The 26,273-nt window shown below is 46.3% G+C and overlaps 2 protein-coding genes across 2 annotated transcripts; both read left to right on the forward strand.

Annotated features, from left to right (window-relative positions):
* The first annotated feature begins 6,821 nt into the window (after positions 1-6,821).
* LOC141977290 (immunoglobulin lambda-1 light chain-like) lies at positions 6,822-11,359 on the forward strand. Its single transcript, XM_074938687.1, has 6 exons — positions 6,822-6,915; positions 7,193-7,522; positions 8,106-8,417; positions 9,028-9,138; positions 9,572-9,618; positions 10,331-11,359. The coding sequence occupies exons 1-6, from the start codon at positions 6,873-6,875 to the stop codon at positions 10,424-10,426; spliced, it is 939 nt and encodes a 312-aa protein (XP_074794788.1). The 5' UTR covers positions 6,822-6,872; the 3' UTR covers positions 10,427-11,359.
* A 2,568-nt stretch (positions 11,360-13,927) lies between these two features.
* LOC141977368 (immunoglobulin lambda-1 light chain-like) lies at positions 13,928-18,233 on the forward strand. The gene is made up of 6 exons (XM_074938815.1): positions 13,928-13,959; positions 14,236-14,565; positions 15,149-15,460; positions 16,071-16,181; positions 16,615-16,661; positions 17,374-18,233. Exons 2-6 carry the CDS (start codon positions 14,349-14,351, stop codon positions 17,467-17,469), a joined length of 783 nt encoding a protein of 260 aa, XP_074794916.1. The 5' UTR covers positions 13,928-13,959; positions 14,236-14,348; the 3' UTR covers positions 17,470-18,233.
* The last annotated feature ends 8,040 nt before the right edge of the window (positions 18,234-26,273 follow it).

The raw sequence follows: 26,273 nt of genomic DNA on the forward strand, positions 1-26,273 counted from the left end.
AGATCCACTGTTCTTCCACAGAAAACTTGAAAGCAGGAAGTAACATGTTTTGGTATTTGAGAAGAGAAGGTGAGAAACCCACCTGCATTAAGCGCTGTTGGGATGATCAAAATCAAAGTAAATTTGCTTGCAAACATGAGACGCACAGCTCGACACTGGAAATCAAAAGTATGCAAAAGAGGGAGTCTGGCATTTACTACTGTGCATATAAATACAGCAGCTACCTGATCTTCGGGAATGGATCCACGCTGATTGTTGGAGGTAAGGAACCATATAGCTTGTTTAAGGAGACTAATAATTGGTTAACTACGCATATTTCATGTTCCTATTAAAATGAAACAAAATACAATAGCTATTGATGAATGGCTCAAAGGAAAGAATGCTTTAATGCAAACAGTTCAGCTAAATATTAAATACTATGGGTACAGAAGGGATATAATACACATACATTTTATAAGTAAAAATGTTAAAACTTGAAAGTGCCAAAAATAAATTAAATTATTGAAGTTTCTCTGTGACTGTTCAGAGTGCCCAGGAGAGGAATATTTCTAACCTAAGAGCCACGACTGCATGAAACTATATGGGGGTTGAGTTAATGAAATGTTTATATTTGGGGCCAGGCGATGAACCTCTCACTCCCACTTGGGAGCTGTTACTCACAGCAGGAGTCCCACTGAAGTTCACACTAAATTTGCCACCTCCTTCTGCTCAGACAGTTATACCAAGAGCAGCTGGGTGATGCTTCTGGTCCCATTTCCACATGACATTCAAGTCACTGGGACAGCAAATCTGGCCTGTGTGATCCATGGAGTGTCCAGCCCAGTCCATGTTTCCTGGAGTGTTTCTGGGGAGCTGCAGGAACAGGGGCTTACACGCTCATTGAAAGCAAAGGATGGATCTTTAATGCTCATAAATCACATCAGCGTCCCTATGGACACCTGGACCAGTGGGAAGAATTTCACCTGTGAAGTCAAATTCAACTCTTCCGGCAACAGTGTGAAGAAAAGTACCAGGTATTGTGCAGGTGAGTGATACTATATTTGAGACCAAGGGAGACTCAGGTGTGAAATAGGGGTGAAGTGGCCACAATCAGAGCTGCTTCTACGTAGCTCAGATCTCTACCGCAGCTTTCACCCAGGTTGTACATATAAAGCACTGTAAAGACTTAAAAAATAATATATCTCATGAGTAAAGGGGAATTGAGAGGCATTTGAGAAGAGAGATGTGTTCCAGAGAGATATGCAAAGTGATGGAAAGGCGGTGAGGTGAGGTGAGACCTGGAGGGAGGATTTTGTAGATGGCAGAAGGTCCAGAGAAGATTCTGATTACAGGGGAAAGAATTTGCCTAAGGGAAAGGGGGCAACACAGAGGGTGAAAGATGCTGAAGGCTCCTGTAGCCTCACTCCTCGGAGGTTAAGGCCCGTGGTGAAATGGGGAACAGGAGGGAAGAGCTGGATGTGGTGGCATCACGACCCTCTTGGCTCGAGTCAGCCACTTACTTGTGTCTGGTTTTTTGCTTCCTCCACAGCCCCTGCCAGGGAGTGCTCACGTTACATTGTGCCCCTTGCGGCTGGTGCTGGTCTGCTGCTGCTGGTGGTGTCTCTGAGCCTCGTCTGGACCCTCTGTCCTTCCATGCTAGGTAATAAACACAGCCCAGCCCAGACACGCTCCCGCAGAGAGAAATCCTGCTCCCCTGCTTGCTACTGGGGACTGCAACTGTCCCATCCAACATAAACATGCTGCAAATGTCACAACTGCCAGCGCTGATCTCCGAATGTTTGTTTTCTGAAACTTGAATTTCCTGTGTCGGGAGAACGGCTTTGTTCTCCGTGACAAAGGGAGCGATGTAGAAAGGCTTCTACTGCCCATAGCCCAGGCACCTTGTCTATAGTTCACAAGGAGCACTAGCCTTTCTGATGAGCCTCTCTCCATTTGCCATGCACGGTGGTGCCCTGTGCACTCACAGCTCGGATGCACCATTAGTCAATGAACTGCAGCTGGGGGAGTGACCATGGAAGAGGAACTTTGACTGTTGTCTTTGTTTCTTCCAGGACTCAAGCCCAGGGTCTCAGCACCCCCAGCTTCCGAGGAGCCCCAGGTACGGCTCTTTGCAAACTGTCTCTGTCTAAATCAACGTGTCTGTCTCAGACATTTCTAATCCATCAACTTCATATATTTAGTAATTAAACCGGTTACTCTGGAAGGAGGAGGGGAAAGTGAGATCTAGCTGTTGGAGTAGTTGAAAGGGAGCAAAGAGTCTTACTGCTAACAATGGTACCAATTTACTGTGGGCTGGTGGGGAAGTCACTTAGTGCTCTGTGACTCTGTTTCCCCATGTGTAAAAAATGGATAACTAGACTTACTGCTCAAGGATGATGGGAAGTTTGATGTTTTATTGTTCCTGACTGTGCCCTTTACAGGGATTTTGTGTGGAGCTGGGAACATTTTTGGCACTTATAAGATAAAGAGCTTTGAGAAATTATATTTGTAAAGCACATGAAGATTTTCCAGTGACAGGTGCTGTGGCCCTGATCCAAACCTCAGTGACCTCAGTAGGACACTGTCCATGGACATGGGGTTTAGATCTGGCAAAATATTGTCGGTAGCTGAGTTCTTAAATTCAGAATCCAGGGCTTGTTTCCATTCTGATAACACGCACAGGTAAGAGGACAAGCAGGAGCATCGGAGATGAGACGGGATTTTCCATCAGACTAAACTCACTTGGATGTTCGGTTCTGTCTCAGCTTGTGTCCCTTCATTTTACAAGGGGGTGGCTCATGTTACTAATTGTCGCCAAACAGGGTGGAATCTTATACTCTCATCTGGATTTTGATTCGCGGAATCGCAACGGGCGCATTATGCAGCAATCGGCCAGAGGGAAAAGCGTAAAACCCTGAACTGTCTAGTGCAGGGGAATCCACACATGGGAACTGATGTCTGGTTCTCTGCTGATCGGACGTAGCCACTGGAAGAAGGCTCTGTCTGTCTCCGTCTCCTTTCTTTTTTATTTTCTCCACTTCTCTGTTTAGAATAAAAAGCTCAGAAGATCCCCACAGAGTCCAGCCTCATCAGGTGGGAAATCTCCTTTTAGGATATAATAATAAAGGCATCAGGGTGTAGATGACTTTACACGTCACGTGTGTATTAGATTGGAAGCTCTTTGGGGCAGGGACTGTCTCTCTGTTCTGTGTGCAGCGCCTAGCACAACGAGGCCTGGTCCATAACTGGGACTCCTGGGTGCTATGGTAACACAATCATTATCATCCTCCTCCTCCTCCTCCGCTCATCTGCAGAGGGACCCAGACACAGCTGAATGGCTTCAGCTGCCCTGCACAGAGTGAGGCCGGGTGGCAGGAGCGTGAAGAGGGGATGTGCTGCCCCACTGTATGCCACGGCTCCCCTGACCCCCAGCAGGCACATGCTCCCTTTGCAGTAACGCTACGTGGACGTGCAATGGGATTGGGAAGGGGAAGGATGGATGCAGGAGCTGGGAGGGATGGGAATCTCTCCCCAGGCTAGGGCTGGAGCTGCTAGTCCAGTGCTTCCTCTGGAGCAGTGTTTCTCAACGACCCGTCTGTGGACCAGTGCTGGTCCCTGAGATCTCCCTGACACAGTTTAGGAAAGCAGCCAGGCGGGCCCTGGTATCCAAAAGGCTGAGAGACGCTGCTCTAGAGTCTGCTGCTTTCCCCCAAAGGCGAGATCCACAGAGCCCTGTGTTCCAGCCCCTCTGCGCCATCTAATAACAACACGTTATCGATGACTGGCGCTCTCCTGGTGCCTGAGCCTGCACGCGCTGCCTGTTTACATCACAACTGGTTGTTGTTAAAGCTGTCATTCAAACTGTCACTCATTAAAAAGACCCGGTATTGATGTTCGTGTGTCTTGCCTTTTTTATCTGTTCAACGCATCAAGCTCAGCTTATTGTGTAATAAATAAGGTGATCTCTTAAATTCTTTGGGCCAGATTCTGCTCTGGTTTACAGCGGTGTAAATCTGGAGGAGCTCTGTTGCAGTCAGTGGAGTTACTCTGGATTTACTCCGGAGTCTCTGAGAGCTGAAGCTGGCCCTGTCTATCCCACTTAGCATCTGTGTTTCTCTTGGTGGATGATACAACGAATGCGTTACCCAGAACTTGTTACACACACATCTTCAGCTATGGTAAGGGCTGTTAACTAAAGTCTGGAGAAGAAGTAATGGGCTTACTCTGCAGCAAGGGAGATTTAGGGTAGGTGTTAGGAAAAGCTTTGTAACTCTAAGGAGAGTTCGGCTCTGGAACAGGCGTCCCAGAGAGGTTGTGGAATCCCCGTCACAATGGAGGATTTTAAGAACAAGTTAGACAAATGTGTCCAGGATGGTCCAGGTTTACTTGTCCAGACCCCTGTGCTGAGGCAGGACCTGGATGACTTTTCAAGGTTCCTTCCAGTCTGACATTTCTATGATTCTCTGAGTGCCAATAAAAATTGAATGACTAAGGGCCTGAATCTGATCTCATGTTACCCTGAGTACTGAAGCCAACGGGGCTGCAGCAGGGCCCAGATTTCCATTGTGACTTCAAACCGAGGTCTTGAATGAATGGTGGCTTGAAGTCACTGAGGATGCTTTCAGCAAGACAAAAGTATCTGGCTCTGGTTCCTTGGCCAGCTTCCCCTGTGGGTAATTACAAGAGCTGGTCAGGAGTCTTTAGAAGAAACATTTCTTTCTCAGAAATGCCCATTTGTTAAACTGAAGATTTGTTTTCCATAGGGAAAAGGTCAGTTTTGATTAATCTTTTTACTTGATAAAAAAGTTTCAGAATTTCAAAATGAAACATTCTGGTTGTCCAGTTCAAAAAGACATCTTGCTTAGAAATATACACTAATTATAGTGGAAAAAAATTACTTTTTCTTGGTCAAAAAATTATATGTTCAAAATTGGAAGGAAACATTTCAAAATTCTTAAAACAAAACGCTGCCTTTCACCCAAACCGAAAATGATTTTGGTTGAAGAAAAGACTTGAGATTTTGACTTTTTGTACCGACAGAAGAAAATGTTTCAGTCTCTTGAAATGAAATCCATTTTCTGCCCAGGCCTGGTAATTACAAGGGTGTAAAATTGCTCCTCTAGCTGCAGTTGGCTACATTGCTCCGTTCCACCTCCTGCCCTAAGGCACTGCGCAGGGCTGCTGTGGGGCTGTCAGACAGCTGCCCCGCTCCACCCCCACCGTATATGAAGAGATTTCTATTTACACTGTAAGGGCCCAATCCTGCATGGTGCTGAGGCACTTCCTGTGACTTGCTGGGCAGCCGCAACGCTGAGTAAAGTCAAGGGGAGAGGTGGGTGCTCAGCTGCTGTCAGGCTCAGCTCCTACCTTCCATTCCCTAAAGCACTGTACATTGTAAAGCATGTTCGCTGGGAACCCTAGAGCAGTAAATAGGGCTTTGTGCCATTGTCAGTCCGTGTTACGAGGAGGGTGATAACAGGCCCTTACAGGAACTGGGCTGGGGAGACATTGTGCTTGAATAGCGTTATGATTTCTATGGTCTTATCTGTACCACCGCTGACAACCCCTTAACAGCGATCCTGGGGACCGGATTCTCATTTGCACTAAGCCCCTTTCCACCATGGTAATGCACAGGGGCCTGGAAGTGGGTGTCAGTGTAATTTATGCTCCTCTAAACTCCTCTTTACATTGGTGCAAAGGGGAAGCTGTGTAATTGTGAATAATGCCCTTTGCTAGAAATCAGGCAGAATCTTGGCCAGTCCAGTCGTCCCTTAAACACCTGCTTCCACTTAACATTGCCTCAGTCAGGGACTGTGGGATTTAGCCCAGGTCGCTCCCCAACCATGGGAGGGAGGAAGGCAGGGGAGGGAAATGGAAGGAAAAAGGAAGATGGTCCCCAGCATTAGAGAGCTGCCTGGAAGAGGTTTGTGACAGGTCGATCCAGGGGAGCTGCAGCCAGCCACAGCAGCCTCACAAGTGGGGTGCGGGCTACGGAGACATGGCCAAGGCACCCAGGGATTCTATTCTTTTTTTTGAGCTCTAATCACTAGCCCACATTGCCCTCTGTTGTCAGGTGTTTCAGAAGGGACATTGACAGATGCACTTTACTTCTTTCTCCCTGCTTTGTGCAGCCAGACGCAGCTTTCTAAGCAGCCCCGTTCAGTTAATTTTAACCAGTTTATTGGTAGACTCAAGGGGTGGCACTTAACTGCCATTGACTTCAGTAGGAGTGAGGCACCCAACCCTCTTAGCCAGGTTTGAAAATCCCACTAGGCATCTGTCTGCATTTATAGGCACCTACATACCTTTGCAAATCTGGCCCAAAGTCACTTTTGGAAATGGGACTTAGACTATTTTGAAAATCGTGTCTTATGTTGTCTTTTTTTCTCACACATGCCAGAGCTTTCAGTTTGATGATCTACAGTGCTGTTAACAGTCCTCCAAGACAAGACAAGACAACAACCTTTACATGTCTGCATTGAGCCACCAAGAACTGTGCTACAATAAACCAAACATGGAAGGCTGAGGAGGATTGACATTGGGATTGTCAGAGGCCCTAAGTGGTTGAGGAGCATTTTCCTTTGAAAGTCAAAGGGGCTTGTGCACCGAACTCATGTGGGTTTGTTTATTTACATTATCCATATTCTGGATGTTTAATTATTCTGAATTATTATTTACATCCCTGAGCCACTGGAATGCAGAGAAAATCTACAAGAAATGTTGTACTCTCTGCAGAGTCTTTAACCCTCCCCTCCAGTATCTATCACCACAGCACATCCTCCTCGGAGGCGTCCCTCACTGGAAATGACCAAGACACTGTACCCAGTCACTGCAGCAGTGCACTCGGCATCAGCCTTTGGGCCAGTGTGTCAGGATTTTCTCCTACTATTTTTATGAACATGATCTTTGCCGAATATCTGCTTTTATCTTCCTTAGGTAAAACTTCTGCATTAAGCTCTGGAATTGGGAAAACAGCCTTGACAGTAGGACACTAGAGTTGACTACTGTATCTATGATATGTTTTGAAACTTTTGCTGGATATTAATTGCATTTTCCATTCACTTGTATAAAGTTACAGCAGCTTTTTAAGCATTTGGGATGCAGAGAATAAATATTATCAGATTAAGTAATTTCTTTTGCTGAGCTATCCTTTCCAGCTGTGGCAGTTGGAGACCTGACGGACACTGACTATAACAATATTTTATTTCTCCAGTGCTGGGAGTGCAGTTATTTCTGCACCAGACTCAGCGGATCCAGTTTGTTGAAGGTAGTGACACCGCAAAGATCCATTGTTCTTCCACAGAAAACCTGGAAGGAGGAAGTAGCATGTTTTGGTATTTGAGAAGAGAAGGTGAGAAACCCACCTGCATTAAGCGCTGTTTGGATGATCAAAATGTAAGTAAATTTGTTTGCAAACATGAGACACACAGCTCGACACTGGAAATCAACAACGTCCAAAAGACTGAATCTGGCATTTACTACTGTGCATATAAATACAGCAGCTACCTGATTTTCGGGAATGGATCCATGCTGATTGTTGGAGGTAAGGAACCATAGCTTGTTTAAGGAGACTAACAACTGATAGATAAAGCGTATTTCATGTTCCCATTAAAATGTGACAAGATACCATAGTTATTGCTGAATGGTTCAAAGGAAAGCATGCTTTAAGCCAAACAGATCAGCTAAACATTAAATGCTTTGGGTATAGAAGGAATATAACAACATTTATTGTTATAAAATATATGTGTAAAACTTGAAAGTGCCAAAAATAAACTATTGAAGTTTCTCTGTGACTGTTCAGGGCACCCAGGTAGGGAACATAAGACAGACAAGGTGGGTGAGGTAATATCTTTTATTGGGCCAACTTTGGTTGGTGAGAGAGACGAGCTTCCTTGCTGACACAGAGCTCTTCTTCAGATCTGGAAAATGACACTCTGAATACGTTTCCCAGACCTGAAGGAGAGCTCTGAAGCAGCTTGAAAGTTTGTGTCTTTCACCAACAGAAGTTGGTCCAATGAATGGTTTTACCTCACCAACCTTGTCTCTCTGAGTGAAAGATTAATACCTTTAATCAGACTGCAGCTCATTTGATCATTGCACTGAATTCACCACCTCCGTTTGCTCAGACAGTTATACCAAGAGCAGCTGGGTGATGCTTCTGGTTCCATTTCCACGTGACAGTCAAGTCACTGGGACAGCGAATCTGGCTTGTGTGATCTATGGAGTGTCCAGCCCAGTCCATGTTTCCTGGAGTGTTTCTGGGGAGCTGCAGGAACAGGGGCTGACACGCTCATTGAAAGCAAAGAATGGATCTTTAACCCTCATAAATCACATCAGCGTACCCATGGACACCTGGACCAGTGGGAAGAATTTCACCTGTGAAGTCAAATTCAACTCTTCCGGCAAGAGTGTAAAGAAAAGTACCAGATATTCTGCAGGTGAGTGATACTATATTAGAGACCAAGGGAGACTCAGATGTGAAATAGGGCTCAAGTGGCCACAGTCAGAGCTCCTTCTACGTAACTTTCCATCACAGAAAGCTGGAATATTCTATGTCTTAGTTAGGATTTCTCTAGAGAATTTAGGGAAAAGTCACGTGAGACATTACAGGGATCAGAAGACAATGTAGCTCTGATCTCTAAGGGGGCTTTCACCCAGACTGTCCATATAAAGCACTGTAAAGAGTTAAATAATAATAAATACCAGGAGTAAAGGGGAATTGAGAGGCATTTGAGAAGAGAGATGTGTTCCAGTGAGATATGCAAAGTGATGGAGAGGCGATGAGGTGAGGAGAGACCTAGAGGGAAGATTTTGTAGATGGCACAAGGTCCAGAGAAGATTCTGTTTACAGGGGAAAGAATTTGCCTAAGGGAAAGGGGGCAACACAGAGGGTGAACGGTGCTGAAGGCTCCTGTCGCCTCTCTCCTTAGGGGTTAAGGCCTATGGTGAAATGGGGATCAGGAGGGAAGAGCTGGATGTGGTGGCATCACGACCCTCTTGGCTCGAGTCAGCCACTTACTTGTGTCTGGTTTTTCGCTTCCTCCACAGCCCCTGCCAGGGAGTGCTCACAATACATTGTGCCCCTTGCGGCTGGTGCTGGTCTGCTGCTGCTGGTGGTGTCTCTGAGCCTCGTCTGGACCCTCTGCCCTTCCACGCTAGGTAATAAACACAGCCCAGCCCAGCCCAGCCCAGCCCAGCTCAGACCATCTCCCTTAGGGAGAAATCCTACTCCCCTGCTTGCTACTGGGGACTGCAACTGTCCCATCCAACACATGAACATGCTCCAAATGTCACAACTGTTGGCACTGATCTCAGAATGTTTGTTTTCTGAAACTTGAATTTCCTGTGTCGGGAGAACGGCTTTGTTCTTAGTGACAAAGGGAGAGATGTAGAAAGGCTTCTACTGCCCATGGCCCTGGCACCTTGTCTATAGTTCACAAAGAGCACTAGCCTTTCTGATGAGCCTCTCTCTATTTACCATACTTCGTGGTGCACTGGGCACCCACAGCTTGGATGCACCATTAGTCAATGGACCAGTTGGGGGCGTGACCATTGGAAGAGGAACTTTGACTGTTGTCTTTATTTGTTCCAGGACTCAAGCCCAGGACCTCAGCACCCCCAGCTTCCGAGGAGCACCAGGTATGCCTCTTTGCAAACTGTCTCTGTCTAAATCAATGTGTCTGTCTCAAGAATTTCTAATCCATCAACTTCTTATGTTTAGTAATTAAACTGGTTGTTCTGGAAGGAGAAGATGAAAGTGAGATCTAGTGCTTGGAGTAGCTGAAAGGGAGCAAAGAGCCTTAATACTAACTCTGGTATCAATTTACTGTGGGATAGTGGGCAAGTCACTTACTGCTCTGTGACTCAGTTTCCCCATGTGTAAAAAGTGGATAACTAGACTTACTGCTCAAGGATGATGGGAAGTATGATATTTTATTGTTCCTGACTGTGCCCTTTACAGGGTTTATGTGTGGAGCTGGGAACATTTTTGGCACTTATAAGGTAAAGAGCTTTGAGAAATTATATTTGCAAAGCACATGAAGATTTTCCAGTGACAGGTGCTATGGGCCTGATCCAAAGCTCAGTGACCTCAATAGGAAACTGTCCATTGACATGGAGTTTGGATCTGGCCAAATGTTGTCAGTAGCTGAGTTCTTAAAGTCTAGGAACCCAGAATCCAGCGCTGGATTCCATTCTGATAACACGTACCGTTTATAGGACAAGCAGAAGAATCAGAGATGAGATGGGATTTTTCATCAGACTAAACTCATTTGGATGTTCACATCTGTTTCACCCTGTGTCCCTTCATTTTACAAGGGGGTGGCTCATGTTACTAATTGTCGCCAAACAGGGTGGAATCTTATACGCTCATCTGGATTTTGATTCGCGGAATCACAAGGGGCGCACGATGCAGCGATCGGCCAGAGAGAAACGTGTAAAAGCCTGAACTGTCTAGTGCAGGGGAATCCACAAATGGGAACTGATGGCTGGTTCTCTGCTGATCGGACGTAGCCACTGGAAGAAGGCTCTGTCTGTCTCCGTCTCCTTTCTTTTTTGTATTTTCTCCACTTCTCTGTTTTGAATAAAAAGGTCACAAGATCCCCACAGGGTCCAGCCTCATCAGGTGGGAAATCTCCTTTTGGGGCATAAAGGCATCGTGGTGTAGATGATTTTACATGTCACTTGTGTATTAGATTGGAAGCTCTTTGGGGCAGGTATGGTCTCTTTGTTCTGTGTTTGTGCAGCCCCTAGCACAATGGGTGCTATGCTAACACAATAATTGTCATCATCATCCTCTCATCTGCAGAGGGACCCAGACACAGCTGAATGGCTGCAGCTTCCATGCAGAGAGTGAGGTCAGATGGCAGGAGCCTGCAGAGGGGATGTGCAGCCTCTGTGTACACCACAGCTCCCAACTCCCCTGATCATCAGCAGGTGCATGCTCCCTTTGCAGTAACGTAACATAGACGTGCAATGGGATTGGGAAGGGGAAGGATGGATGCAGGAGCTGGGAGGGATGGGAATCTCTCCCCAGGCTAGGGCTGGAGCTGCTAGTCCAGTGCTTCCTCTGGAGCAGTGTTTCTCAACGACCCGTCTGTGGACCAGTGCTGGTCCCTGAGATCTCCCTGACACAGTTTAGGAAAGCAGCCAGGCGGGCCCTGGTATCCAAAAGGCTGAGAGACGCTGCTCTAGAGTCTGCTGCTTTCCCCCAAAGGCGAGATCCACAGAGCCCTGTGTTCCAGCCCCTCTGCGCCATCTAATAACAACACGTTATCAATGACTGGCGCTCTCCTGGTGCCTGAGCCTGCACGCGCTGCCTGCTTACATCACAACTGGTTGTTGTTGAAGCTGTCATTCAAACTGTCACTCATTAAAAAGACCCGGTATTGATGTTCGTGTGTCTTGCCTTTTTTATCTGTTCAACGCATCAAGCTCAGCTTATTGTGTAATAAATAAGGTGATCTCTTAAATTCTTTGGGCCAGATTCTGCTCTGGTTTACAGCGGTGTAAATCTGGAGGAGCTCTGTTGCAGTCAGTGGAGTTACTCTGGATTTACTCCGGAGTCTCTGAGAGCTGAAGCTGGCCCTGTCTATCCCACTTAGCATCTGTGTTTCTCTTGGTGGATGATACAACGAATGCGTTACACAGAACTTGTTACACACACATCTTCAACCGTGGTAAGGGCTGTCCACTAAACTCTGGAGAAGAAGTAATGGGCTTAATCTGCAGTGAGGGAGATTTAGGGTAGGTGTTAGGAAAAGCTTTGTAACTCTAAGGAGAGTTTGGTTCTGGAACAGGCGTCCAAGGGAGGTTGTGGAATCCCCGTCACAACGGAGGATTTTAAGAACAAGTTAGACAAACGTGTCCAGGATGGTCCAGGTTTACTTGTCCAGACCCCTGTGCTGAGGCAGGACCTGGATGACTTTTCAAGGTTCCTTCCAGTCTGACATTTCTATGATTCTCTGAGTGCCAATCAAAAATGAATGACTAAGAGCCTGAATCTGGTCTTATGTTACCCTGAGTGCTGAAGCCAACGGGGCTGCAGGAGGGCCCAGATTTCCGTTGTGAGTTCAAACTGAGGTCTTGAATGAATGGTGGCTTGAAGTCACTGAGGATGCTTTCAGCAAGACAAAAGTATCTGTCTCTGGTACCTTGGCCAACTTCCCCTGTGGGTAATTACAAGAGCTGGTCAGGAGTCTTTAGAAGAAACATTTCTTTCTCAGAAAATGCCCATTTGTTGAACTGAAGATTTGTTTTCCATAGGAAAAGCGTCAGTTTTGATTAATTTTTTTACTTGATAAAAAGGTTTCAGAATTTCAGAATGAAACATTCTGGTTGTCCAGTTCAAAAAGACATCTTGCTTAGAAATATACACTAATTATAGCGGAATTTTTTTGAAAAATATTTTGTGGTCAAAAAATTATATGTTCAAAATTGGAAGGAAACATTTCAAAATTCTTAAAACAAAACACTGCCTTTCACCCAAACCGAAAATGATTTTTGGTTGAAGAAATGATTTGAGATTTTGACTTTTCATCCCAGTTCAACATAGGAAAATGTTTCAGTGTTTTCTGAAAATTTGTGTGGGGTCGGAAATCTATTTTCTGCCCAGCCCTGGTAACTACAGGAGTGTAAAATTTCTCCTGTAGTTACAGTTGGCTACATTGCTCCTTTTCACTTCCTGTCCTAAGCCACTGCACAGTGCTGCTGTGGGGCTCTCAAACAGCTGCCCCGCTCCACCCCCACAGTGTGTAAAGAGATTTCTATATAAACTAAGGGCCCAATCCTGCTTGGTGCTGAGGCACTTCCTGTGATGTGCTGGGCACCTCCCACATTCAGCAAAGTCAAGGGGAGTGGTGGGTGCTCATCTGCTGTTAGGATCAGCTCCTACCTTCCGTTCCCTAAAGCACTGTACATTGTAAAGCAATGGAAGGAAGAAGGAAGATGGTCCCCAGCATTAGAGAGCTGCCTGGAAGGGGTTTGTGACAGATCGATCCAGGGGAGCTGCAGCCAGCCAGGGCAGCCTCATAAGTGGGGTGCGGGCTACGGAGACATGGCCAAGGCACCCAGGGATTCTATTCTTTTTTCAGCCAATTGCTCTAATCACTAGCCCACATTGCCCTCTGTTGTCAGGTGTTTCAGAAGGGACATTGACAGATGCACTTTACTTCTTTCTCCCTGCTTTGTGCAGCCAGACGCAGCTTTCTAAGCAGCCCCGTTCAGTTAATTTTAACCAGTTTATTACTAGACTCAAGGGGTGGCACTTAACTGCCATTGACTTCAGTAGGAGTGAGGAACCTAACCCTCTTAGCCAGGTTTGAAAATCCCACTAGGCATCTGTCTGCATTTATAGGCACCTACATACCTTTGCAAATCTGGCCCAAAGTCACTTTTGGAAGTGGGACTAAGACTATTTAGAAAATCGTGTCTTATGTTGTCTTTTTTCTCACACATGCCAGAGCTTTCAGTTTGATGATCTACAGTGCGATTAACAGTCCTCCAAGACAAGACAACAACCTTTACGTGTCTGCGTTGTGCCACCAGGAACTGTGCTACAATAAACCAAACATGGAAGGCTGAGGAGGATTGACAGTGGGATTGTCAGAGGCCCTAAGTGGTTTAGGAGCATTTTCCTTTGAAAGTCAATGGGGCTTGTGCTCCGAACTCATGTGGGTTTGTTTATTTACATCATCCATATTCTGGACATTTAATTATTCCGAATTATTATTTACATCCCTGTGCCACTAGAATGCAGAGAAAATCTACAAGAAATGCTGTAGCCTCTGCAGAGTCTTTAGCCCACCCATCACCACAGCACATCCTCCTCGGAGGCGTCCCTCACTGGAAATGACCAAGACACTGTACCCAGTCACTGCAGCAGTGCACTCGGCGTCAGCCTTTGGGCCAGTATGTCAGGATTTTCTCCTACTATTTTTATGAACATGATCTTTGCCGAGTATCTGCTTTTATCTTCCTTAGGTAAAACTTCTGCATTAAGCTCTGGAATTGGGAAAACAGCCTTGACAGTAGGACACTAGAATTGAATACTGTATTTATGATATGTTTTGAAACTTTTGCTGGATATTAATTACATTTCCATTCACTTGTATAAAGTTACAGCAGCTTTTTAGGCATTTGGGATGCAGAGAATAAATATTATCAGATTAAGTAATTTCTTTTGCTCAGCTATCCATTCCATCTGTGGCAGTTGGAGACCTGACGGACACTGACTATAACAATATTATATTTCTTCAGTACTGGGAGTGCAGTTATTTCTGCACCAGACTCAGCGGATCCAGTTTGTTGAAGTTAGTGACACCGCAAAGATCCACTGTTCTTCCACAGAAAACTTGGAAGGAGGAAGTAACATGTTTTGGTATTTGAGAAGAGAAGGTGAGAAACCCACCTGCATTAAGCACTGTTTGGATGATCAAAATGTAAGTAAATTTGCTTGCAAACATGCGACACACAGCTCGACACTGGAAATCAGCAACGTCCAAAATTCTGAGTCTGGCATTTACTACTGTGCATATAGATACAGCAGCTACCTGATTTTCGGGAATGGATCCATGCTGATTGTTGGAGGTAAGGAACCATAGCTTGTTTAAGGAGACTAACAACTGATAGATAAAGCGTATTTCATGTTCCCATTAAAATGTGACAAGATACCATAGTTATTGCTGAATGGTTCAAAGGAAAACATGCTTTAAGCCAAGCAGATCAGCTAAACGTTAAATGCTTTGGGTATAGAAGGAATATAACAACATTTATTGTTATAAAATATATGTGTAAAACTTGAAAGTGCCAAAAATAAACTATTGAAGTTTCTCTGTGACTGTTCAGGGCACCCAGGTAGGGAACATAAGACAGACAAGGTGGGTGAGGTAATATCTTTTATTGGGCCAACTTTGGTTGGTGAGGGAGACGAGCTTCCTTGCTGACACAGAGCTCTTCTTCAGATCTGGAAAATGACACTCTGAATACGTTTCCCAGACCTGAAGGAGAGCTCTGAAGCAGCTTGAAAGTTTGTGTCTTTCACCAACAGAAGTTGGTCCAATGAATGGTTTTACCTCACCCACCTTGTCTCTCTGAGTGAAAGATTAATACCTTTAATCAGACTGCAGCTCATTTGATCATTGCACTGAATTCACCACCTCCGTTTGCTCAGACAGTTATACCAAGAGCAGCTGGGTGATGCTTCTGGTTCCATTTCCACGTGACAGTCAAGTCACTGGGACAGCGAACCTGGCTTGTGTGATCCATGGAGTGTCCAGCCCGGTCCATGTTTCCTGGAGTGTTTCTGGGGAGCTGCAGGAACAGGGGCTGACACGCTCATTGAAAGCAAAGAATGGATCTTTAACCCTCATAAATCACATCAGCGTACCCATGGACACCTGGACCAGTGGGAAGAATTTCACCTGTGAAGTCAAATTCAACTCTTCCGGCAAGAGTGTAAAGAAAAGTACCAGATATTCTGCAGGTGAGTGATACTATATTAGAGACCAAGGGAGACTCAGATGTGAAATAGGGCTCAAGTGGCCACAGTCAGAGCTCCTTCTACGTAACTTTCCATCACAGAAAGCTGGAATATTCTATGTCTTAGTTAGGATTTCTCTAGAGAATTTAGGGAAAAGTCACGTGAGACATTACAGGGATCAGAAGACAATGTAGCTCTGATCTCTAAGGGGGCTTTCACCCAGACTGTCCATATAAAGCACTGTAAAGAGTTAAATAATAATAAATACCAGGAGTAAAGGGGAATTGAGAGGCATTTGAGAAGAGAGATGTGTTCCAGTGAGATATGCAAAGTGATGGAGAGGCGATGAGGTGAGGAGAGACCTAGAGGGAAGATTTTGTAGATGGCACAAGGTCCAGAGAAGATTCTGTTTACAGGGGAAAGAATTTGCCTAAGGGAAAGGGGGCAACACAGAGGGTGAACGGTGCTGAAGGCTCCTGTCGCCTCTCTCCTTAGGGGTTAAGGCCTATGGTGAAATGGGGATCAGGAGGGAAGAGCTGGATGTGGTGGCATCACGACCCTCTTGGCTCGAGTCAGCCACTTACTTGTGTCTGGTTTTTCGCTTCCTCCACAGCCCCTGCCAGGGAGTGCTCACAATACATTGTGCACCTTGCGGCTGGTGCTGGTCTGCTGCTGCTGGTGGTGTCTCTGAGCCTCGTCTGGACCCTCTGCCCTTCCACGCTAGGTAATAAACACAGCCCAGCCCAGCCCAGCCCAGCCCAGCTCAGACCATCTCCCTTAGGGAGAAATCCTACTCTCCTGCTTGCTACTGGGGACTGCAACTGTCCCATCCAAAACATGAACACGCTCCAAATGTCACAACTGCCGGCACTGATCTCAGAATGTTTGTTTTCTGAAACTTGAATTTCCTGTGTCAGGAGAACGGCTTTGTTCTTAGTGACAAAGGGAGCGATGTAGAAAGGCTTCTACTGCCCATGGCCCTGGCACCTTGTCTATAGTTCACAAAGAGCACTAGCCTTTCTGATGAGCCTCTCTCTATTTACCATACTTCGTGGTGCACTGGGCACCCACAGCTTGGATGCACCATTAGTCAATGAACCAGTTGGGGGCGTGACCATTGGAATAGGAACTTTGACTGTTGTCTTTGTTTGTTCCAGGTCTCAAGCCCAGGACCTCAGCACCCCCAGCTTCCGAGGAGCACCAGGTATGCCTCTTTGCAAACTGTCTCTGTCTAAATCAATGTGTCTGTCTCAAGAATTTCTAATCCATCAACTTCTTATGTTTAGTAATTAAACTGGTTGTTCTGGAAGGAGAAGATGAAAGTGAGATCTAGTGCTTGGAGTAGCTGAAAGGGAGCAAAGAGCCTTAATACTAACTCTGGTATCAATTTACTGTGGGATAGTGGGCAAGTCACTTACTGCTCTGTGACTCAGTTTCCCCATGTGTAAAAAGTGGATAACTAGACTTACTGCTCAAGGATGATGGGAAGTATGATATTTTATTGTTCCTGACTGTGCCCTTTACAGGGTTTATGTGTGGAGCTGGGAACATTTTTGGCACTTATAAGGTAAAGAGCTTTGAGAAATTATATTTGCAAAGCACATGAAGATTTTCCAGTGACAGGTGCTATGGGCCTGATCCAAAGCTCAGTGACCTCAATAGGAAACTGTCCATTGACATGGAGTTTGGATCTGGCCAAATGTTGTCAGTAGCTGAGTTCTTAAAGTCTAGGAACCCAGAATCCAGCGCTGGATTCCATTCTGATAACACGTACCGTTTATAGGAGAAGCAGAAGAATCAGAGATGAGATGGGATTTTTCATCAGACTAAACTCATTTGGATGTTCACATCTGTTTCACCCTGTGTCCCTTCATTTTACAAGGGGGTGGCTCATGTTACTAATTGTCGCCAAACAGGGTGGAATCTTATACTCTCATCTGGATTTTGATTCGCGGAATCACAAGGGGCGCACGATGCAGCGATCGGCCAGAGAGAAACGTGTAAAAGCCTGAACTGTCTAGTGCAGGGGAATCCACAAATGGGAACTGATGGCTGGTTCTCTGCTGATCGGACGTAGCCGCTGGAAGAAGGCTCTGTCTGTCTCCGTCTCCTTTCTTTTTGTATTTTCTCCACTTCTCTGTTTTGAATAAAAAGGTCACAAGATCCCCACAGGGTCCAGCCTCATCAGGTGGGAAATCTCCTTTTGGGGCATAAAGGCATCGTGGTGTAGATGATTTTACATGTCACTTGTGTATTAGATTGGAAGCTCTTTGGGGCAGGTACGGTCTCTTTGTTCTGTGTTTGTGCAGCCCCTAGCACAATGGGTGCTATGCTAACACAATAATTGTCATCATCATCCTCTCATCTGCAGAGGGACCCGGACACAGCTGAATGGCTGCAGCTTCCATGCAGAGAGTGAGGTCAGATGGCAGGAGCCTGCAGAGGGGATGTGCAGCCTCTGTGTACACCACAGCTCCCAACTCCCCTGATCATCAGCAGGCGCATGCTCCCTTTGCAGTAACGTAACATAGACGTGCAATGGGATTGGAAAGGGGAAGGATGGATGCAGGAGCTGGGAGGGATGGGAATCTCTCCCCAGGCTAGGGCTGGAGCTGCTAGTCCAGTGCTTCCTCTGGAGCAGTGTTTCTCAACGACCCGTCTGTGGACCAGTGCTGGTCCCTGAGATCTCCCTGACACAGTTTAGGAAAGCAGCCAGGCGGGCCCTGGTATCCAAAAGGCTGAGAGACGCTGCTCTAGAGTCTTCTGCTTTCCCCCAAAGGCGAGATCCACAGAGCCCTGTGTTCCAGCCCCTCTGCGCCATCTAATAACAACACGTTATCAATGACTGGCGCTCTCCTGGTGCCTGAGCCTGCACGCGCTGCCTGCTTACATCACAACTGGTTGTTGTTGAAGCTGTCGTTCAAACTGTCACTCATTAAAAAGACCTGGTATTGATGTTCGTGTGTCTTGCCTTTTTTATCTGTTCAACGCATCAAGCTCAGCTTATTGTGTAATAAATAAGGTGATGTCTTAAATTCTTTGGGCCAGATTCTGCTCTGGTTTACAGCGGTGTAAATCTGGAGGAGCTCTGTTGCAGTCAGTGGAGTTACTCTGGATTTACTCCGGAGTCTCTGAGAGCTGAAGCTGGCCCTGTCTATCCCACTTAGCATCTGTGTTTCTCTTGGTGGATGATACAACGAATGCGTTACACAGAACTTGTTACACACACATCTTCAACCGTGGTAAGGGCTGTCCACTAAACTCTGGAGAAGAAGTAATGGGCTTAATCTGCAGTGAGGGAGATTTAGGGTAGGTGTTAGGAAAAGCTTTGTAACTCTAAGGAGAGTTTGGTTCTGGAACAGGCGTCCAAGGGAGGTTGTGGAATCCCCGTCACAACGGAGGATTTTAAGAACAAGTTAGACAAACGTGTCCAGGATGGTCCAGGTTTACTTGTCCAGACCCCTGTGCTGAGGCAGGACCTGGATGACTTTTCAAGGTTCCTTCCAGTCTGACATTTCTATGATTCTCTGAGTGCCAATCAAAAATGAATGACTAAGAGCCTGAATCTGGTCTTATGTTACCCTGAGTGCTGAAGCCAACGGGGCTGCAGGAGGGCCCAGATTTCCGTTGTGAGTTCAAACTGAGGTCTTGAATGAATGGTGGCTTGAAGTCACTGAGGATGCTTTCAGCAAGACAAAAGTATCTGTCTCTGGTACCTTGGCCAACTTCCCCTGTGGGTAATTACAAGAGCTGGTCAGGAGTCTTTAGAAGAAACATTTCTTTCTCAGAAAATGCCCATTTGTTGAACTGAAGATTTGTTTTCCATAGGAAAAGCGTCAGTTTTGATTAATTTTTTTACTTGATAAAAAGGTTTCAGAATTTCAGAATGAAACATTCTGGTTGTCCAGTTCAAAAAGACATCTTGCTTAGAAATATACACTAATTATAGCGGAATTTTTTTGAAAAATATTTTGTGGTCAAAAAATTATATGTTCAAAATTGGAAGGAAACATTTCAAAATTCTTAAAACAAAACACTGCCTTTCACCCAAACCGAAAATGATTTTTGGTTGAAGAAATGATTTGAGATTTTGACTTTTCATCCCAGTTCAACATAGGAAAATGTTTCAGTGTTTTCTGAAAATTTGTGTTGGGTCGGAAATCTATTTTCTGCCCAGCCCTGGTAACTACAGGAGTGTAAAATTTCTCCTGTAGTTACAGTTGGCTACATTGCTCCTTTTCACTTCCTGTCCTAAGCCACTGCACAGTGCTGCTGTGGGGCTCTCAAACAGCTGCCCCGCTCCACCCCCACAGTGTGTAAAGAGATTTCTATATAAACTAAGGGCCCAATCCTGCTTGGTGCTGAGGCACTTCCTGTGATGTGCTGGGCACCTCCCACATTCAGCAAAGTCAAGGGGAGTGGTGGGTGCTCATCTGCTGTTAGGATCAGCTCCTACCTTCCGTTCCCTAAAGCACTGTACATTGTAAAGCAATGGAAGGAAGAAGGAAGATGGTCCCCAGCATTAGAGAGCTGCCTGGAAGGGGTTTGTGACAGATCGATCCAGGGGAGCTGCAGCCAGCCAGGGCAGCCTCATAAGTGGGGTGCGGGCTACGGAGACATGGCCAAGGCACCCAGGGATTCTATTCTTTTTTCAGCCAATTGCTCTAATCACTAGCCCACATTGCCCTCTGTTGTCAGGTGTTTCAGAAGGGACATTGACAGATGCACTTTACTTCTTTCTCCCTGCTTTGTGCAGCCAGACGCAGCTTTCTAAGCAGCCCCGTTCAGTTAATTTTAACCAGTTTATTACTAGACTCAAGGGGTGGCACTTAACTGCCATTGACTTCAGTAGGAGTGAGGAACCTAACCCTCTTAGCCAGGTTTGAAAATCCCACTAGGCATCTGTCTGCATTTATAGGCACCTACATACCTTTGCAAATCTGGCCCAAAGTCACTTTTGGAAGTGGGACTAAGACTATTTAGAAAATCGTGTCTTATGTTGTCTTTTTTCTCACACATGCCAGAGCTTTCAGTTTGATGATCTACAGTGCGATTAACAGTCCTCCAAGACAAGACAACAACCTTTACGTGTCTGCGTTGTGCCACCAGGAACTGTGCTACAATAAACCAAACATGGAAGGCTGAGGAGGATTGACAGTGGGATTGTCAGAGGCCCTAAGTGGTTTAGGAGCATTTTCCTTTGAAAGTCAATGGGGCTTGTGCTCCGAACTCATGTGGGTTTGTTTATTTACATCATCCATATTCTGGACATTTAATTATTCCGAATTATTATTTACATCCCTGTGCCACTAGAATGCAGAGAAAATCTACAAGAAATGCTGTAGCCTCTGCAGAGTCTTTAGCCCACCCATCACCACAGCACATCCTCCTCGGAGGCGTCCCTCACTGGAAATGACCAAGACACTGTACCCAGTCACTGCAGCAGTGCACTCGGCGTCAGCCTTTGGGCCAGTGTGTCAGGATTTTCTCCTACTATTTTTATGAACATGATCTTTGCCGAGTATCTGCTTTTATCTTCCTTAGGTAAAACTTCTGCATTAAGCTCTGGAATTGGGAAAACAGCCTTGACAGTAGGACACTAGAATTGAATACTGTATTTATGATATGTTTTGAAACTTTTGCTGGATATTAATTACATTTCCATTCACTTGTATAAAGTTACAGCAGCTTTTTAGGCATTTGGGATGCAGAGAATAAATATTATCAGATTAAGTAATTTCTTTTGCTCAGCTATCCATTCCATCTGTGGCAGTTGGAGACCTGACGGACACTGACTATAACAATATTTTATTTCTCCAGTACTGGGAGTGCAGTTATTTCTGCACCAGACTCAACGGATCCAGTTTGTTGAAGTTAGTGACACCGCAAAGATCCACTGTTCTTCCACAGAAAACTTGGAAGGAGGAAGTAGCATGTTTTGGTATTTGAGAAGAGAAGGTGAGAAACCCACCTGCATTAAGCGCTATTTGGATGATCAAAATGTAAGTAAATTTGCTTGCAAACATGAGACACACAGCTCGACCCTGGAAATCAGCAACGGCCAAAAGACTGAATCTGGCATTTACTACTGTGCATATAAATACAGCAGCTACCTGATTTTCGGGAATGGATCCATGCTGATTGTTGGAGGTAAGGAACCATAGCTTGTTTAAGGAGACTAACAACTGATAGATAAAGCGTATTTCATGTTCCCATTAAAATGTGACAAGATACCATAGTTATTGCTGAATGGTTCAAAGGAAAGCATGCTTTAAGCCAAACAGATCAGCTAAACATTAAATTCTTTGGGTATAGAAGGAATATAACAACATTTATTATTATAAAATATATGTGTAAAACTTGAAAGTGCCAAAAATAAACTATTGAGGTTTCTCTGTGACTGTTCAGGGCACCCAGGTAGGGAACATAAGACAGGCAAGGTGGGTGAGGTAATATCTTTTATTGGGCCAACTTTGGTTGGTGAGAGAGACGAGCTTCCTTGCTGACACAGAGCTCTTCTTCAGATCTGGAAAATGACACTCTGAATACGTTTCCCAGACCTGAAGGAGAGCTCTGAAGCAGCTTGAAAGTTTGTGTCTTTCACAACAGAAGTTGGTCCAATGAATGGTTTTACCTCACCCACCTTGTCTCTCTGAGTGAAAGATTAATACCTTTAATCAGACTGCAGCTCATTTGATCATCGCACTGAATTTGCCATCTCCTTCTGCTCAGACAGTTATACCAAGAGCAGCTGGGTGATGCTTCTGGTCCCATTTCCACATGGCAGTCAAGTCACTGGGACAGCGAATCTGGCTTGTGTGATCCATGGAGTGTCCAGCCCGGTCCATGTTTCCTGGAGTGTTTCTGGGGAGCTGCAGGAACAGGGGCTGACGCACTCATTGAAAGCAAAGGATGGATCTTTAACCCTCATAAATCACATCAGCGTCCCCATGGACACCTGGACCAGTGGGAAGAATTTCACTTGTGAAATCAAATTCAACTCTTCTGGCAACAGTGTGAAGAAAAGTACCAGGTATCCTGCAGGTGAGTGATATGATATTTGAGGCTCATGGAGACTCTGATGTGACATCGGTGTCAAGTGGGCACAATCCGAGTTGCTTCTACGTAACTTTCCATCCCAGAAAGCTGGAATATATTATGTCATAATTAAAAGTAAGCAGATTTGCAGATTATTTGGGGAAAGCTAAACTGAGACATTAAAAGGACCCCAAGACAATATAGCTCAGATTTCTAGAGCAGCTTTCACACAGATTGTACCTATAAAGCACTGTAAAGAATTAAATAATAACTATTGGGGAGAGGTGAATACAGAGCCGGGATTGGAAGTTAAAACCAGAGGGTTTAATGAAAAAGTTCAAAAAAGATTCTCACCTCCTGACCGTCCACTGGTGTCAGCTTCCTCCACAGCCCATCCCAGCGGGTGTGTGTCACAGACGGTGCGCTATGCAGTGGCCATGTTCCTGGTGGTGTTGACGGTGTCCCTGAGCCTGGCCTGGAATCACTGCTGTTCTAATCCAGGTAATCAGCACACTTCAGTCTGTCCCAGGTGTGGAGACGTAGCAGCAGCCCTATTGATAGTGGGGCTGATTTCTCACAAAATAATTGAAAACAGTTCTCTCAGTTCCTTCTCTTTGTCCCCATTGAATATTTATTCCTTCTTACATTAATGTAATGCAGCAACGCTTCTGTAGCGACGAGTGCTGTATTCAGCCAGGTGCGGTGCTTGGAACTATTTCTATCACTCATCATTTGCTTTATCACACAGGGCAAACTTCTGCCTGAAATAAGCAGGTTTAACTCCCATGGCTGGGCAAATTCCGTTGGGATGTAACCAGTGATGTAAATTACACAGCAGAGGCCTGGTTAGCCCATCAGTTATAAATGGACAACTCCCATTGAAGTGGCAGGATAATCTGGGCCTGGGTTTAAATTGATCAGAAAACAGCTGTAAGGGGTGAAGAAAAACTTTAATTTCCTCTAATGAGCCATTGACTGGGTCTTCAAAATGAATGAATTTAGGACGCAGATGGTTCCAATGCCCCAGTAATTCTGCTAAACCTGGATTTGGCCTTTTCTGTCTCATATGGAAATTCAGCAAAAGAGCGAAAGCCACAGACTCAGAGGAGTTATTGGGTACATGAAAAACTGTCTCAATCCTAAACTCCTTTTTCAACCAACTGCTGGACTTTTAAAGCAAGATTCCCATGATCATTTCAGTGCTAATGACGTGCCCTGTTTGGAAAGTGGAATTTTAAATAAAGCTTAACAATCTGTTTTTAAATGTAACTGATTGTTGTGTCCAACTCCATCAAAGTTTGGCTAATTAACCTTGCGTGGAGGTGTGTAATGTTCCTGAATGTTGTCAAACAGGGTCAAACCGCTTATGCCCAACTGGAGTTTGATTCAAGGAATCACAACCAGAGCAGGGAGCAGCGACCAGTGAAAGGGAAAAGGGGGAAATCGTAGCCCAGACAGGGATCCAAGCTGGACACTCACAGCTGTTTCACTGCTCATCTCAATGACAGGACCATCCTGTAAGGTGCAGGAGCCTGCGTGTAACCTACGCGCTCCCTGCACGCCCAGAGATTGGCTCTCTGCTCAGTGTGGCCCAAGGGAGAGGGATGGGGTTAGCAGGGAGTGAATCCACCACTACACCAATCCTCTAGACAACAGCCCCTGTGGAGCTGGGGCACTAGGGCCACAGAGCCTGCTCCAGCCCTGATGTTGGGGTAGCAGCCGTGGAGTGGCTCCACCACCGTTCCGTGACCTGTGAAGGAGACGATTCTTCCCCTCTTCCCCCCTAGAGATCCCAAACTCAGTTACACAGGCTGGGCACTGGTAAGAGGAGGTGGGGCTCAGGGCCTGCCTTACTCACACAGGCAGTCGCCGTGAACTCAGCTACTCTCATGTCTAAGCCGAGCCCTTGGTGGTTTTGAAAGGGGAGGTGGGAGGTTGATACCCACGAGAAATTGAATCTCCCCCGGACTTGTCTTGGGACTCAGGCGTGTTACCGGTCACAAAAGCTGGACCAGAAAAACCCAGATGCAGAACCAGCCTTGGCCCCCTGACGCGCACAGCAGGTGGAAGGGGCAGAACCAGACAGAAGTGACACTTTCCAGCTGGGTGGAGGCCGCTTTTGGATAAAAGCGCTAAATAAAAAAAACCTTAATAATAATAAACATTTTTTGTTCTACAAATAAAAGCACACAACTCATATTTTAATAGCAGTAGTCTTACCTTTCTAATGCGATGGATGTGCCCTCTCTCCCTCGCTCCAGCAGCCCCCGAGCTGGGGCTGGGAAGGAGGGGGGTCTCTCCCCGGCAGCCGCAGCCCTGGAGCTGGGGAAAGTCACCTCTTTCTCTGGCCACTGCAGCCCTGCACATCCCAAATTCCCCCACCCCCTCTTCTCACCCCACTGCCCCCTCCCACCTACCCCCTAATCCCCCCAAGGCCACCACCTCACCTTCCATGTGAGTCTTCTCCAGGGTCCAGGCACCTAATTAGTGGAGCCTCGCCTGCGCAGCTGCACTAATTAGGTGGGTGGCTCTTCATTTTTGTGTGCGGCCGCCCAGGACTGCACCTTAGAAGGAACTATCCGCGGACCACCTGAATGGAGCTCGCGGACCACTGATGGTCCGTGAACCAGTTTGAGAACCTCTGCTCTACTCCATCCTCATTCTTACAGTCTTTGGGCCAGATTCTGCTCTCCCTGACGCTGGTGTACACCCAGGAGAACTCTGCTGAAGGCAGTGGAGTTACTCTGGGTTTACAGGGGGTCACTGAGAGAAGTAGGTGGCCCTTTGTAGTTCATTTGGGGCCAGGCGATGAACCTCTCACTCCCCCTGGGGAGCCGTTATTCACAGCAGAGGTCCCACTGAAGTTCCAGGGACTGCTCACATCCGTAACTTCTCACCCGTGTGGGTACAGGTGTTACAGTCTGACCCTTACTATCTATATTCTGTTAGTGGAGGTCTAACCAGCCCTGTGGCTCACCACGAGTGACAGTAAAAATGTGAAAACACAGGCCTGATTGTGATCTAAGTACTGACCCCAAAGCCACAGCACGACCTGCTTGGGCTGGGAGAACTCCGCAGAGGGTCAGTGCTTGGATGGGAAACCTCCTCCAGTGCAGGACGTAGCTTAACAAACTGAGCAAGTGACTCTATCGCCCTCAATCAGCAGCAAATGCCCATCCTGCTGAAAGGGAGTGTGATGGGGTGTTCACCCCCACTAGACCATAAGGAGTTAATGAGGCTGAGAAGGGGCCACTTAAAGGGATAGGCTGCAGCTGAGGGGAACTAGGTGGCCTAAATAAGCCCTGAATGATGATGAGCAGGAGCAGACGGGGCTGGTATAGGAATGGCCAGGTATAGGCTGGTATAGCTCTCCTGGTATAGCTATCCTGGTATAGGCTGGCCAGGAACCCGGCAGCAGAGAAGGGCTGCAGTGAGGAAGGCTACAGTCACTCTCTGGGCATGAGAGAGGGAAAGGAGGAAGCCCAGGGCAGAGGAGAAACCCTGGGGACCCAGGCCCCGAAGGAAGGATTTACCTCGGAGGATGGTGGAGTAAAAGCCTGAGAGGCGGAGTAGGAAAGGAATCAGGGAAGCCCCAGCAAGGCGGGACGTTGCAGACCTTAGCTGCTGACTCAAGAGTCCCTGAACTGGAACCAAGAGCAGAGGACAGGCCGAGGTTCCCCTCCCAGCCACTGGGGAAGTGGCACTGTCAGGGCAGTGGGTTTGGTGATTCCCTGGGACAGTTTGTCCTGTGGCACTTTGATACCCTGGCAGGGGGGAA

Source organism: Natator depressus, chromosome 24 (genome assembly GCF_965152275.1).
Source record: "Natator depressus isolate rNatDep1 chromosome 24, rNatDep2.hap1, whole genome shotgun sequence".
Classification (NCBI taxonomy): domain Eukaryota; kingdom Metazoa; phylum Chordata; order Testudines; family Cheloniidae; genus Natator; species Natator depressus.

Excerpts from the sequence above, each read along its gene's own strand:
- LOC141977290 (XM_074938687.1), top strand. The coding sequence starts at position 6,873 with ATGAACATGATCTTTGCCGAATATCTGCTTTTATCTTCCTTAG. Across the intron at positions 8,418-9,027 it reads AAGTACCAGATATTCTGCAG|CCCCTGCCAGGGAGTGCTCA; the intron begins GTGAGTGATACT and ends CTTCCTCCACAG. Across the intron at positions 9,619-10,330 it reads CAGCTTCCGAGGAGCACCAG|GGTGGAATCTTATACGCTCA; the intron begins GTATGCCTCTTT and ends GTCGCCAAACAG.
- LOC141977368 (XM_074938815.1), top strand. The coding sequence starts at position 14,349 with ATGTTTTGGTATTTGAGAAGAGAAGGTGAGAAACCCACCTGCATTAAG. Across the intron at positions 14,566-15,148 it reads ATCCATGCTGATTGTTGGAG|ACAGTTATACCAAGAGCAGC; the intron begins GTAAGGAACCAT and ends CCGTTTGCTCAG. Across the intron at positions 16,182-16,614 it reads CCTCTGCCCTTCCACGCTAG|GTCTCAAGCCCAGGACCTCA; the intron begins GTAATAAACACA and ends TGTTTGTTCCAG.